The sequence below is a fragment of the Microtus oregoni genome, unplaced genomic scaffold, assembly GCF_018167655.1.
Source record: "Microtus oregoni isolate MIOR12 unplaced genomic scaffold, Mior012 000028F_ref0000031, whole genome shotgun sequence".
Classification (NCBI taxonomy): domain Eukaryota; kingdom Metazoa; phylum Chordata; class Mammalia; order Rodentia; family Cricetidae; genus Microtus; species Microtus oregoni.
In genome coordinates, this window is record NW_024543087.1 from 9,605,480 (window position 1) to 9,620,162 (window position 14,683).

Sequence of the window (14,683 nt, forward strand, 5' to 3'; positions counted from 1 at the left end):
ACACATACACACACACCAATAATAAAATTTTAAATGAATACACCTGTCTTCCAAAAAAAACACGCTATTTTTAGCTGTGGCTGTTGAGAGCAAATTTGCATGATCAAGGGGCACCGGCAATGATAACCTTCATAGCTGAGTGTTCTCAGAGGACATCTGCTCAAATTCTGATCACACATGCTCTAGCTGACTCGCTGTGTGTGTGTGTGTGTGCTGGGTGGGGGTCCAGGGTCCTATTAGAAGAGAGCTGGCATGTCCAAGGCCCCCTAGTTGGGAAGTTAGTGACTCCTGGGAGCTTGAGGCATCCAGGGTCCTGCTGGGGAGGAATCCCAGCCCTGCTCCCTCTGCCCTCTTCCTTGTCTGCCTTTTCTCTGAGTGCAGTGACTGGACAAGCTGGACTGGGGCTCTGGGCCTGCTCGCACTACCCGGCTTAGCCAGTTGACAGAGAACTCCAAATCTTTCTGGTTCAGTGGGCCAGCTCTTCCGGTAAGAAAGCTCTTGCCTGAACTATGAGGAGGCCTCTCTCTGTCTTTTGCTAACCGGGCCTGCGGGCATGGTGTGTCTCCTGGCAAGCTGCAGTGTGCCTGGCTTCCTCATCCTTCACTGTGTGTGATGAAGGGGCCGCCATGTGAGAATCTGTGAGGCATAAATTTATTTTATTTTTAGTGTTTGCAGCAGAGCCTTGCCCTTGCTAGGCAAGCAGTCTAGCACTGAGTTCAGGTCAGCCATTGCTAGTGGTGGTGTCTTTCTCCTCCCAGCCTGCCCTTCGACTCCCTCTGCCTCTGAGAAGCCATAGAGGCTTGTCCCTTATGACACAGAATTGCAGGGGCGTGAGGAAGTCTCTCCAACCTGGGAAGAAAAAGGACAAGTGCCCTAGGCATTGGCATCAGTGACACGTGGGGCACAGATCATGTCTGGGGGTTGGGCCTCAGGGCTGAGCCCTGCTTCTTCCATCTCTTGGCCAGGGGATTGAATGTAAGCCCATGCCTCAGGGTTATGACTGCCGAGGACTTGGTGCGGCCCTGCCCTCAACTGCAGGAACCCTTGCAGCAAGAAAGGTCCTACTATCCCCAGTCAGCCACAGGTAGTTACTAGGGTTGCTTTATCATGCCATCTTCTAGCGTGAGTGACACAGACACACGGTCCAGAAGACAGCAGAGAGGTTCAAACATCCAATTGTTTAGCTAACAATCCTCTATAAGCCTTAGCTCATTGATATGAGGTCAAGGAAGCCATTGGCCTGCTCCCGAATTGGGCTTTGCAAAAGCTTAGTGGCCACAAGGGGCTACTGCATTAGATGAAACCTATATAAAACATATCAAGGTGGCCTAGCTTAGTGCCCTGGGCATGGGTCTAACCATAGCTTTTCTAGCTTTTTTACCAAGTTCCATGATAGAGGATCCAACCTGCATGCATAACATGACCCCTTGTCTTTGGTAAGCCCACTGTTCAGACAGCATCCTTTGAGGTGAAGTCCGTCAAGAGTCAGATGGGCTGCTGGACCACCAGAAAGAAAGGGACTGTCATTTATACACACATTTTATCTTCCCTGTTGCAACTAGCAAGCATTTTCCGCAAGGGCTATATAGAAAGTGCTTAGGTCTCTGACCCCATTTCTGCCATCCACAGCTGCCATCAGTAGGCAGTGTGGACAGGCACCCATAGGATGTGACTGACAAGCATAGGCCTTAGTAGGTTGATATCCTCTATACCAGATCATCGCCTACGGAAGGGGAGTCTCGTATCTGACTGTCGGTATCTGATTTACCTGTACATAGTAGAGCAGATGCAATACAACGGAAAGAGTGGGTGCCCCATGAATATTCACTGGGAGGAATTTTAATGAAACAAATGACTGGAACTATAGCTGCATGTCTGCTTACCTAGTAACCCAGCCAGCCATCTCCTAGACCAGCACTTCTCAGCTGTGAGTCAAGGCCCCCTTAGGGATTGCCGAAGACCGTCCGAAAACAGCTATTTGCATTATGATTCATACCAGTAGCAAAGTTACAGTTATGAAGTAGCAATGAGAATTTTATGGTTGGTCATCCCCACATGAGGAACTATGTTAAAGGACTAGAGCATCAGGAAGGTTGAGAGCCAGCGTCCCAGCCCACACCCAAGAGAACGGCCCACCCGCATCACCAACAGATGCTCCTGGGTACTACGTTAACTGCTGTGGAGCGGTGCAGTTTGCCTGTTTCCCTGTCAGTTTGACTGGGGTGGATTTCAGTTTGGGGTCTGTCTTTTAAAAACATGGATTCTGAGGATTAAACTCAGGTGGTGAAGGTGGTGGTGGTGTTGTAGGTGGTGGTGGTGATGATGGTGGTGTAGTGGAGGTGGTGCTGGTGGTGGTGCTGGTGGTGGTGCTGGTGGTGGTGCTGGTGGTGGTGCTGGTGGTGATGGTGGTGGTGCTGGTGCTGGTGGTGCTGGTGCTGGTGATGGTGGTGATGGTGATGGTGGTGCTGGTGGTGGTGCTGGTGCTGGTGGTGCTGGTAGTGCTGGTGGTGCTGGTAGTATGTATGGTGGTTATGGCGTTAACAATGGTGGTGCATGTTTGAGACAGGGTATGCAGTTCTGACTGGATTGAAACTCACTGTGTAGACCAGGCTGGCCTCAAAATTGCAGGAATCCACCCGCCTCTGCTTCCCGATTCTGGGATTAAAGATGTGAGGCACCAAGCCCAGTTTAGCACTGTTTTGATAAAAAAAATAATAAAAAAAAATCTAAAAAGCAAACTGGTTTGTCAAGAGAGAATGCGCCCAAGGACTATCCAGCCAATGCGCCACACACTTCCCCCACTGCCCACAATGGCCCACATGCTGGCCCTTTGAGGGCTGTGTGAGCCCTGGTGTCAGCCCCTCCTCTGTGGTCTCTGCAGAACATAGTTGCTGTGGGAGCTGGCTTCTGCGATGGCCTCCGCTGTGGGGACAACACCAAGGCAGCCGTCATCCGTCTGGGACTCATGGAAATGATCGCTTTTGCCAAGATCTTTTGCAAAGGCCAGGTGTCCACGGCCACCTTCCTGGAGAGCTGTGGGGTGGCTGACCTCATCACCACCTGCTATGGAGGGCGGAACCGCAAGGTGGCAGAAGCCTTCGCCAGGACTGGGAAGGTACCCTGAACCCCACTTGCTCTCCCTGATACTGAGACCCTCTTCATCTGAGCCCTCCCGGACTGGGGGAAGTTGAGACTTGTCCCCACAGAGACTCCCATAACGGCACCTGATCTGTGTGCCCTGGCTGCGTTCGCCTGACTGCTCTAATCCTTAAATGTCCTTATCTTTTCTTTCTTTTTATTTTGTAAAGTAGCATACTTTAGCAGGTTTTGTGATGGCATTTTTATAATACTTAATTTAGGTTGATTCTCCCCCAAGCCCTCTGCCTCCCAACTTCCCTCTCTTCACCCCATCCTCACTGTGCCCTTCTATTGCCAGAATCCCCCCTCCATTTTTATATCACGTGTGTTCTGCTACCCTCCCTGATCCCAAGAAGCCTCTCTCCCCCTTCTCAGGGGCTCCTTTCTAGTCTCCTGGCCTCTGGCCTCTGCCCGCACCCACTCCAACATAAATGCATAGATATAGACAATAGAAGCTAGGAAACTGAGGAGATGGCTCAGACACACAAACATGAGGACCTCACAGTGGCTCACTGGCACCCACATGGAAAGCTGGCTGTAGCCATGTGAACCTGTAATGTCCGGGCTGGGGAGCAGAGACTGGAGGATGCCCCAGGCCTCCAGCTCAGCAGGCCCAGCTCAGCTGGTGAGCTTCAGGGAGGAAGGTGGAGAGAGACTGAGGAAGACACAGACATCAGCTGCTGGCCTCTAAAGCATGCATACACACAGGCATGAACGCACAAGTACACAAACACACACGCACATGCACACACACGGTTTAGAAGCAAGAGCCTCGTATGAGAGAACATGCACCTTCCTGAGCCTGGGTGACTTCGCTTAATGTGACTCTTTCCAGTCCCACTTGCCTGCAGATTTCATGGTTTCATCTTCCCTTACAAAATGTCCTTATCCTTTCCTTGGCTAGAAACAGAACATGTCAGCTCTCCTCTCTACCTCTCTGGAGAGGAAGAATTCTCAAACGGCTCCTCTCTTTATCCTTTGTTCCTCAGACCATTGAAGAACTGGAGAAGGAGATGCTGAATGGGCAGAAGCTCCAGGGCCCTCAGACCTCTGCTGAGGTGTACCGCATCCTCAAGCAGAAGGGGCTACTGGACAAGTGAGTCACCTGTCATCTGGGCTGCTAGTTCCTCAAACAGCTGCCGCGGTTGGGTACGGGAACCTGCTCAGCCAGTGTACTCAGGGTTTGACCGGATCTGTCTTACGTGATGTGGACATCTCTGGTGGGAAATAGCTACTTACACAAAGCCAATTTCAACTTCACTGAGAAGAGCTTAATTCTTTAGAAAAAGCATGGTATAGAATATGAAATGTTAGTCAAGTGTGCCCAACATTTTTTACATCGTGACATGACATTGTCACTTGAGAACTCTGCAGTTGAGTAACAAAAAAAAAAAAAAATAGCAAAAAAAAAAGTCTCAATGTTTTAAGTAAGTATATAATTCTGTGTGTTGGGCTATATCCATAACCAACCCTGAGGAGCTTTAGACACACCTGCTAGGTTCTAGTTTGTTATACAGGGGTCACCTTTGCAGCTGGTTTTCTTTTGAGGCAGAGTCTTACTACATGCCTTGGTTGGCCTGGCACTCATTTTATAAATCAGGCTGCCCTTGAACTCATAGAAATCCACCTGCATCTGTCCCTGGAGTGTCAAGACTTAAAGTGTCTTAAACCTAAAGCTTCCATGCCCAGGTACTTTTGGTTTTTACGAAGGAATACAAGTATGAGCTAGATGTGATGGTTCATGCCTGAAACTCCAGCACTGGAGACGCTGAGGCAGGAGGATTTCTGCAAGTTTGAAGCTAGCTTAGGCTACAAAAGAATTTCAAAGTCAGCCTTTGCTACAGAGTAAGACCATGTATTTAAAGGGGAAGGGGAGTGAGCTGGACATGGTAGCGCATGCCTCTAGCCTTAGTACTCAGCAGACTGAGGCAGGAGGACCAGGAGTCCACATCCAGGATTTGAGGCTAGCCTAAGAGGAGAACACAGTCTCTGTACGTCCCCATAGGTGCAGCCCTGCAGATGCAGTACATCAGTCACCACAGGAGCACATGGCTGAGCAGGTCTGTTTGTGGTGACCAGGAGGTAGAGAGTCAGGAAGGTTCCCAAGGGGCCTGTCCCCCCACCCCACAAATGACTCACTTCCTTCTCTCAAGTCCTATGCCTCAAGGTCCCAGCCCTTCCAATAGAATAGGGATCAATCATTCAAAGAATGAAGGGGTACACTCAGGTACCAAACCATAGTGGCATGTAGCATTAACCGTCCCCTAATTCTAGAGAGGGGAGACCCTGGTGCCAGAGATTGGAGGGAGGCAGGAGGTTACTGGCCACTCCAGTACATGCACTTCTCGCCACTCAGGAGGTGGCATGAGATCATATTTCACACAAAACATGGACCAGGCATAGTGGCACACACCTTTAATGCCCGCATTCAGGAGGCAGAAGGAAGAAGATCTCTGAGTTTGAGGCCAGCTTGCTCTACATAGTGAATTTCAGACCAGCCAGGGCCGCATGGTAAAACCCTGTCTTAAACAAACAAACCAAAGAACGGACAGTTTCTGAAGACAACACCCAAGGCTGTCTTCTGGCCTCTACACACATGTGTACCTAAGCACCTGCCTGCAGGGATCTACCAGAGAAGACTGCTCAGACACAGGGTTAGGCCAACAGGAAGTCTTACTAACCGGCTGGTGACCACGCTGGTCTTTCAGGATCCCAGGACAGCCCTGAGCATTTCTCAAGGGTGAGTTTTTAGGCACAAAAACCATATCCTGGGTTGCCACACCTCAGTTAGCCAGAATCACAACTACAGAATCCAAAAACTCAAGGTTTGTACATTCAGGGACTTTCCCAGAACTATGGATGTTGATGGATTACGTCTTTGTTCTCCCTGTGACAGGTGATGCCGCCTATGTGTTGGGTTTCTACCCATAAATTGTGCTTTTTTTTTTTTTTTTTTTATTTTTTGAGACAGGGTTTCTCTGTAGCTTTTGGTTCCTGTCCTGGAACTAGCTCTTGTAGACCAGGCTGGCCTCGAACTCACAGAGATCCGCCTGCCTCTGCCTCCCGAGTGCTGGGATTAAAGGCGTGCGCCACCACCGCCCAACCTTAAATTGTGCTTTCATCATGGCATCAGTGGTGCTGTTGTCTGGGGGCCTGTTCACACACACACACACGCACACACACACGCACACACTCACGTACACACACACTCACACACACACACTGTCACACACTCACACACACTCACTCAGTCAAGGCGCACAACCTAACGTGTCCTTCCCTTCCTGTCCCTCTAGGTTTCCTCTCTTCACGGCGGTGTACCAGATCTGCTATGAAGGCAAGCCTGTCACAGAGATGCTGTCTTGCCTGCAGAGCCACCCAGAGCACATCTGAAGGAAGTCAGGCAGCCAGCAGGGAGCAGTCTCGTCTGTGGTCACCCAGGAAACCAAGGCTTGGCAGTGAGATCCCTGCTGAACTGTGCTGTGATCTGAACACTTACAGATTGTCACAGCTTTGATCCCGTGCTGGGAGAAGCACTTCCCTGTCTAAGAGGTGTGCGTACGTGCGTGCATGCGTGTGCGTGCGTGCATGCGTGCGTGTGTGTGTGTGTGTGTGTGTGTGTGTGTGTGTGTGAAAGTGTGCTCCTTTCTCATTCTGTGGGTGTGTCTCTAAACCCAAATCAGGTGTCTATTTTAATGATCACATTTGAAATCTCCCTGCCAGGCAGGGCAGCTTGTGAGATTGGAACTAACTCAGCTAAACATTATGGATTGTATGGATGTGACTCACTTATATGTGAGTAGAAGGTAGAATTGGTTTTTTTCTGATACAGTTATCCAGCGAACTCCTTGGATTGTGGGTTGATCTCTTAACAATCAGGTGTTTTAATTAGATAGTCCACTTACACATTTCTCCGCGATAAAGATGCCACATTTCTTGCCTCTTTCCTCATCGCTAGCTGCCAGAATGGGCTTTTGCCCAGCAATGGCGGAGGGAGGAGACATCCCTGCAGTGGCTGACATCCTTCTGGGGACAGACACTTTACCATGCTCTTTGTTGGGTGGGCTTTTCTGCACCTGTGCCCCTCAGGCTCATGAAGGGGCTGTTGTCACTCTCTCCTCATGTTAGAAGCTACAGTTGTCCCTGGTCACCCAGTGACGTAGACAGGAGCCTATCCACACTCCTCCATCCCTCCAGGACAGGACCTGCTAGGATGTCACTGGGCCTCTTTGACCTCTAGCTAATTGTTTATAGGAATGCTATGTGCAGCCCTTCCCGAGGCCACAGGAAGGCTTGCTGCCTTGGAGATTTGTAGGGCAGAGTGTCTTGGGGAAGGTCACTTCTCCAAGTGATGTCCCCAATCCAGCAGAGTCATTGTACTCTTAAGAAAGTGGGTTCCCAGGCCTCAAGAATGGCTGTGTTTCAACATGCCTTCCATGTGTTTCTGATGCTCACTACAGTTGAGAGCCACCACATTAGAGAATATACCTTAGTGTGGCTTTCACTGCACAGTGTTCTCTAGGGCACATGTCCTGAGGTCTCCTGGCTATTCCAGGTGGCCCCTGGGATGGCCATGTGAGTTTGGGAATGGTTGCCTCTGCACACTTTCCTGGGTGTAGGCTGGGTGCCAACACCTCCACAGACCCTGCTAAGCTAACAAGTCCCCAACACAGGGACCAGAATATCAGCCAAAATATCTAGAGAAGACTGTTATAGGGTGAGGTGGCCCTCGCTCCTTCAATAAATTAGGATGGCTAACTACCTGTGAGAGTTTGTTCTATGTAGCCTGGGCTGACCTCGAACTTGTCAGCTTCTTGCCTCTGTCTCCTGGGTAGCTGGGATTGCCATTCCCAGCTGGGATAGCAGTTTCTAGACTTTCTGGACCCCTGAGGAAGCTTCCAGGTGACAGGGTCACCAGGTGACAGGGTCGCTAGCAGACAAGCTGAGGTCAGCCTCACTGAGACGCACACGATATGGAGTAAGTGCTTTGGATTCTGAATCAGAATGTGAATGATCATATCTTTATTTAAAAGTTGGGCATCCCATGAGGGTGAACGAATGAATGTCATACAGTCATGTGCTTCTAACTTCTGAGATTCTCCACTTCCTCCCCCTCATCCTGGGTTTGGTATCCCCACCCCACCCCAGTCAACACCCCTTATCTAACTGAAATGATTGTAAAAATAAGTTTTTATGGGAATTTTTAAACTATCCAAAAAGACTTTTGGAGCACTGTAGAGTCCCGTACCTAAAAGCCTATGGAAGCGCACAGCTCAAAGTTTCAGTTTCCTTGTCTCCTAATGAATCTTTTTAAAACTTTGTACATAGGTAACGAAGAGTTACTTTTTAAGATATCCAAAGGGCTGTAAGCTACTGTGGTGTCTACAAAGTAGGACAGTGAGGAATTGGTAACTTCTTGTGTTCTGCATCCTCATGGACATCCTCATCTGGCACTCACTTTCTCTCCAGGCCTCGTCCTTCCAGGCCCTTCCTCCTTTCCCTCATGAATACCCCTCACTGACCTGAAGTAAGCTGATGTGCTCATCGTAACCCACACAGATGGAAACAGATACCGTTCTTAAGTGTGTGTTCCGATAGCCAGAAGCATCGCTCTGTGCGTTACCTATTTCTGTAACCACTGCTGACTGATGTTTCTCATGAGCTGTGGCAGGAGGAACAGAGATACCTAGACAGATACTTTATCTGTGAATGTAAAACGAAAGTATTGCCTTGTTCCTCTCCTCCCCACAGCACTTGGGGACAAATCTGTCTGGGAAGCCAGCCTTCTGGTGTTTTAAGACCTGGCCTAAGGAGGGTGCTGAAGAGAGAGAGACACAGTTGTTTCTCTGCCAGCTCTGCTTGACGAGCCTCTTACTTCCATATGTTCTGTGTGTGCACGGCTATGGACTGTAGGTGGGTGCATAATTTAAAGGCTTGGTTTAATAAACACAACCGATCAAACCTGTACCATGGAGCCTATTTTTCTCCTTTCTTGTTTTTACAACTTACTATTTTATTATTGCATTTTAAGTGTATGAATGCTTGGCTGCATGTATTATTGCACCATGAGAATGCCTGGTGCCCTCAAAGGCCAGAAGAGGGCACTGGATCCGCTGGAACTGGAGCTACAGATGGTTGGAGCCACCATGTGGGCCCTGGGAATCACGAATCACCCTAGGTCCTCTGGAAGAACAGCCAGTGCTCTTAACTGCTGAACTGTGGAGGCGCACAACATGAGCCTGTTCCACCTTGACTAAAGGGCAGAGAGTGTGGACTTATTTTTGTTCTTTCAAAGTTGTTGACAACAGGTGTAGCTACAAACAAGAAACCCTGACCTAGGCTGTGGTTTCTTGTTGTTTTGGACATTAAGATGGCCCGTAGAAGTGGGTCCGCTCCACCCTGACCAAAGGTCAGAGAGTTCTAACCTATTCCTGCTCTTTCATTTTAAAACAGGTTTGACACAGGGAGTGGCTGCCTACAGGATACTTGGTCTAGGGTGTATTTGCTGCATGTCCTGCCCAAAACATCAAAATGCTTTACTCAGGAAATAATGGCTTGGTGTCTCAAGTATTGAAGCAAGTAACTGTTCTGGTTGTCCTTTGTGTCATGTTAAAGTAGCCTTTTGCCTTCTCCCCCCTTTTATATTGGGGTATATAAGCACATGGAAAATAAACACAGGCAGATTCAGTATTCACTGAGTTGCCCTCCCGGTACTATCCTATGTCTCTCTATTTCTTTTGTATCTCTGTCTATTTTGCCAAACATTTCAATTTTGTTTTGTTTTGCTTTTTTCCCCCGAGACAGGGTTTCTCTGTAGCTTTGGTGCCTGTCCTGGAACTAGCTCTTGTAGACCAGGCTGGCCTCAAACTCCCAGAGATCCGCCTGCCTCTGCCTCCCGAGTGCTGGGATTAAAGGCGTGCGCCACCACCGCCTGGCTTGCCTAACATTTCCAATCCACATGCCCCACCCTGGAACAGATGAACACATCGTGGCTGGACAACCACACTGAGCTATCTCTCTGACTTTACTTTTTGATTTAATGAGACAGGGTTTCATGTAGCTCAGGCTAGTCTCGAACTTGATACATAGTTGCAGGTGGCTCTCCTGTTCCTCTTGTCTCTATCTCCCAGGAGCTAGGTTTACAGCCATACACCACCCTATCTGGCTCTCTTTTTATTTTCTTCCTCTCTACTTCCTCCTTTTCCTCCTCCTTTTCGGTGTGTGTCATTGTCATCATCATCGTCGTCATCTTCCTCCTCTTCTCTCTTCCTCATCCTTCTCCTTCTTTTTGATACAGGTCTATGTAGACCAGGCTGACCTCAAACTCACAGAAACCTGTGTGTGTTTGGCTCCTGCAACACTTGAGTTACATGTTTGGCCCCTATTTTTTTTTCCATCCGTTTAGTTAATAGTTTTACATAGGTCAGTTCTTCTTTTAAAAAATCTGAGTTGTAAAAAAAAAAAATCTGAGTTGTGCTGCATTTCTAGAAATTAAGGACATTTTCTGAAAGAAATACTTCAGCCTGGCATGGTGGCTTACGCCTGAAACCCCCAAACACACGCGAAATACTTCAGCTGGGCACGGTGGCTTACGCCTGGAACCCCCAGACACAGGAGAAATACTTCAGCTGGGCACAGTGGCTTATGCCTGTAACCCCCAGACACAGGAGAAATACTTCAGCTGGGCACGGTGGCTTACACCTGGAACCCCCAGACACAGGAGAAATACTTCAGCTGGGCACGGTGGCTTACACCTGGAACCCCCAGACACAGGAGGCTGAGGAGGATCTTCATGGGTTTGAGGTCAGCCTGGGAGTCAGTCCTCTCCTTCCACCATGTGAGTCTTAGGGATCAAACTTAAGTCTGGGATTCCACGCTGTGTTCTACTTGGATCTGGACCAACACATGGGAAAGCCATTGGGATGTGTCAGTTAACTGATGCGTTACCCAGAGTCACCACTTGAGGGTAGCACTTTGCAAGGGTTATTACACACACGCGCGCGCGCGCGCGCAAGATTAAATAATAAAGTAAGCCTTCAAACACTACTTTTGTCGCAGCACTCAGGAGGCAGAGGCAGGCGGATCTCTGGGAGTTCGAGGCCAGCCTGGTCTACAAGAGCTAGTTCCGGGACAGGCACCAAAGCTACAGAGAAACCCTGTCACGAAAAACAAAAACAAAACAAAACACTACTTTTGGGCATGTCTATGGGAATTTCTAGACGGGTTAACTGGGATGGGAAGATGGATCCTGAATGCAGGCAGCGCCATCCCCTGGCTGGGGTACTCGACTGAATATAAACAAAAAGCCAGCTGAGCCCCAGCATGCACCGTGTGCTTCCTGTGGATGCACGTGACCAGCTGCCTGACGTTCCTGTCGCCATATCTTCCCCACCTTGATGGGCTACATCTCCTGGGACTGTAAGCTGAAGTAAATAAACTCTTTCTCCAAAAAGTTGGCTTCTGTGACATCAACCAGAAAATTATCTAATGCAGGGAGATAGTTGAATGGGGGAGGAAGAAGTTGCGGCAAGGAACGGGGACAGGGTGACAAGCTTGCAATGAGGAAGGTGGGGGTGAAGGAGGGACACTGGCGAGTGTGAGGGGACAAGGGCTTGAATCCCATTCCTAGTTCCTTTTGACTCATAGCCGACTCCTCCTCCTCAAGCCACCTCTCCCAGGACTGGCTCGCACATCCTACCTCCAGCAGGTGGGTGGAGTCCCTTTAAGTGCCACGTCTCACCCATGTCGTTTGCACATGTCCTGATCTCCTGGATGGAGTGGATCTCTCTGAACAGAGGCTTTGCCCACTCCTCACTGTGTCCTTTGTGTCCACCCAGAGGTGACAGCCACAGGCATGCCATTCCAGCCCAGAAAGAGGCGGTGACGGTGAAAGAACAGCTTTCCATCGCAGCCCCGGTTCTTCACCGACCCTAATCTGTGTCTTCCCAGTGGCTGTTTTCGAGCCGCGCTCAGTCAGTGCAGTATGACAGAAATGATGCAGGCCACAGATGAGCAATAGTTACGTGAGTTTATGCATAACTTTCCTTCTTCACCTCCCTTTTCCCCCTCTCCCTTCCCTCCTCCTCCGTCCTCCTCCTCCACAGGCAGAGTTTTTTGTTGTTATCACCGGCTCCCAAATAACCATGCAGAGACTTAATATTAATTATACATGCTCGTCAATAGCTTAGACTTGTTACTAACTAACTCTTACAACTTAACCCAAATTTCTTATCTACACTCTGCTGTGTGGTTCCTTTTTCAGCACAGCATGTTCATCTTGCTTCCTTCTGCTGGCAACTCTTGATTCCACCCTTCTTCTCAGCATCCTCTCAGTTTGGCTCTCCTGCCTAATCTCATTTTGTCTAGCTATTGGCCAGTCAGCAATTTATTAATCCAATCATAAGGCGCCTTGGAAAAGATGCATTTTCATAATGTACAAGAAGATTATTCAGTAACTCTATGTGGGGGGGGGAGAGAGAGATAAGGGCCCATGTAGCCCAGTGAGTGTGTGTGTGTGTGTGTGTGTGAGAGAGAGAGAGAGAGAGAGAGAGAGAGAGAGAGAGAGAGAAGGGCTCGTGCATCCCAGGCTGGCCTCAAACTCTATGTATAGCTGAAGTTGACCTTGAACTTCTGATCACCCCTGCCTCTACCCCTCAAGTGTTGAGATTATGGCCGTTTTCCCCAGACCTTGTTTCTGTGCTGCTGGGATGCAGTCTAGGGCTTCCTGCATGCTAAACAAGCACTCTACCAACTGAGCTACAACCACGCCCCATCCTTTCCTCTCTTTAATGTGCCTTTTCTAGGAGACACAATATGGCTCATGCTCTAAGTGTCTTTAATGCATATAATGGCTTGCTCGTCTGACAGTACCGGGGATTAAACCCACGACCTTGTGCACTCCAGGCAAATGCTCTACCTCGGGCAAACCCATTTTTCTGCTATCTAATTTTCTGTTATAACAATACACTCCAGTAATTCATTACTGTTGTGAATTAAATTGTCTATTGTTTTGTATCGATACACACATACACAATGGAAAACATAATTTCTGTGCCTGCCTCCCACAAACATAGACAAAACTTCTTTCAACTTCAAATTTACCAAAAAAAAAAATTTTTAACAACAAAAAGAAACAGCCCCCACCTCTACCCCTACCCCCAAACCTTTCTTTAGTCCATTCTGCTGCCCTAAGCCCTGGCTGGCAGCCTGCATCCTCCAGTTGTGTATAGCCTTTTGTCAATCCAGTAGGACAGAAAGATGGAAATGGCATCTGATTGGCATCTCAAAGTTTACTTCTCATTTCAAGAGGCTCAAGCCTCTTTCTTTTCATTGATCCTTCTGATTTCCTTTGGGAACTGACTGCGTCTCCTCAGGTGATTTTTCTGCCCAATTGTTGGTGTGTGTGTGTGTGTGTGTGTGTGTGTGTGTGTGTTTATGTGGATTGTGCACATAGGGATGCTGCATGTGGAGACCAGAGGTGGAAGTCAAGGTCTTTCTCAATCGCTCTCCACTTTACTTTGGTGTTTTTGAAACACGGTCTGTCTATGTAGCCCTGGCTGTCCTAGAACTAGCTCTGCAGACCAGGCTGGCCTCTAACTTACAGAGATCCAACTGCCTCTGCCTCCTGAGTGCTGAGATTAAAGGAGTGCGCCATTACACCCAGATCTACTTTATGTTTTGAGACAGTATCTCACTGAACCTGGAACTCATCAATTTGGCCAGACTGGATGGCTTCATAAGCTCCAGGGATTTCTCCTGCTGCCGCCTCAGCTGGGCCGACAGTCATATTCTGCCAAGCGCATTGCCTTTCACACAGGTGCCAGAGAAGGCATTCAGGTTCCCTCACACCTGCCCGACAAGCACTGTGCCCCCCAGCCACCTCCCTAGCTCCTCCCTTCTGTTTTAAAGTCAGCTTGCTCTTGACTTGTTATATAGCATTTATATTTTATATTGCAAATGATACATATATGCAAATTATATGACCATAATATAGCACTTACATTAAATATTGTGTAGAATATATATTCTTTGTATATTTGCTTTCTCTTGTAGCTTGTGTATGCTGCCAAGATTTGTCAGTAATTTTAAACAGCCTTGTTAAGATACAGTTCACATAGATAACTCATTGGTCTTTGGTGCTTCTCTTGGTTAGGGTTACCACTGCTGTTATAAACAGCATGACCAAAGCATGGGGAGGAAAGGGTTTATTTGGCTGATATTTTTACATCATTGCCCATCAGCAAAGGAGGTCAGGGCAGAACTCAAGCAAGATAGGAACCTGAAGGCAGGAGCTGATGCAGAAGCCATGGAGGGGTGCTACTTACTGACTTGCTCCCCATGGCTTGCTCAACCTGCTTTCTTATAGAACCCAGGACCACCAGTCCAAGGATAGCACCTCCCACCACGGGTCATCAATAACCAACTAAGAATATACCATCAGGCTGGCCTGCAGCCTGGTTGGTTTTTGTTGTTGTTGTTGGTTAGTTGGTTGGTTTTGTCAAGACAGGGTTTCTCAATGTAGCCCTGGCTGTCCTGGAACTCACTC

At 48.5% G+C, this 14,683-nt stretch overlaps 1 protein-coding gene across 1 annotated transcript in view; it reads left to right on the forward strand.

Moving 5' to 3' along the window:
- Gpd1l (glycerol-3-phosphate dehydrogenase 1 like) overlaps nt 1-8,296 on the forward strand; it is a 39,397-nt gene extending 31,101 nt beyond the window's left edge. Inside the window, exons 6-8 of the mRNA XM_041677248.1 lie at nt 2,882-3,115; nt 4,128-4,234; nt 6,435-8,296. Of these exons, the coding sequence (XP_041533182.1) occupies nt 2,882-3,115; nt 4,128-4,234; nt 6,435-6,531 (438 nt within the window). The 3' untranslated portion in view covers nt 6,532-8,296. The remainder of the gene's footprint in view (nt 1-2,881; nt 3,116-4,127; nt 4,235-6,434) is intronic.
- Nucleotides 8,297-14,683: the final 6,387 nt, after the last annotated feature.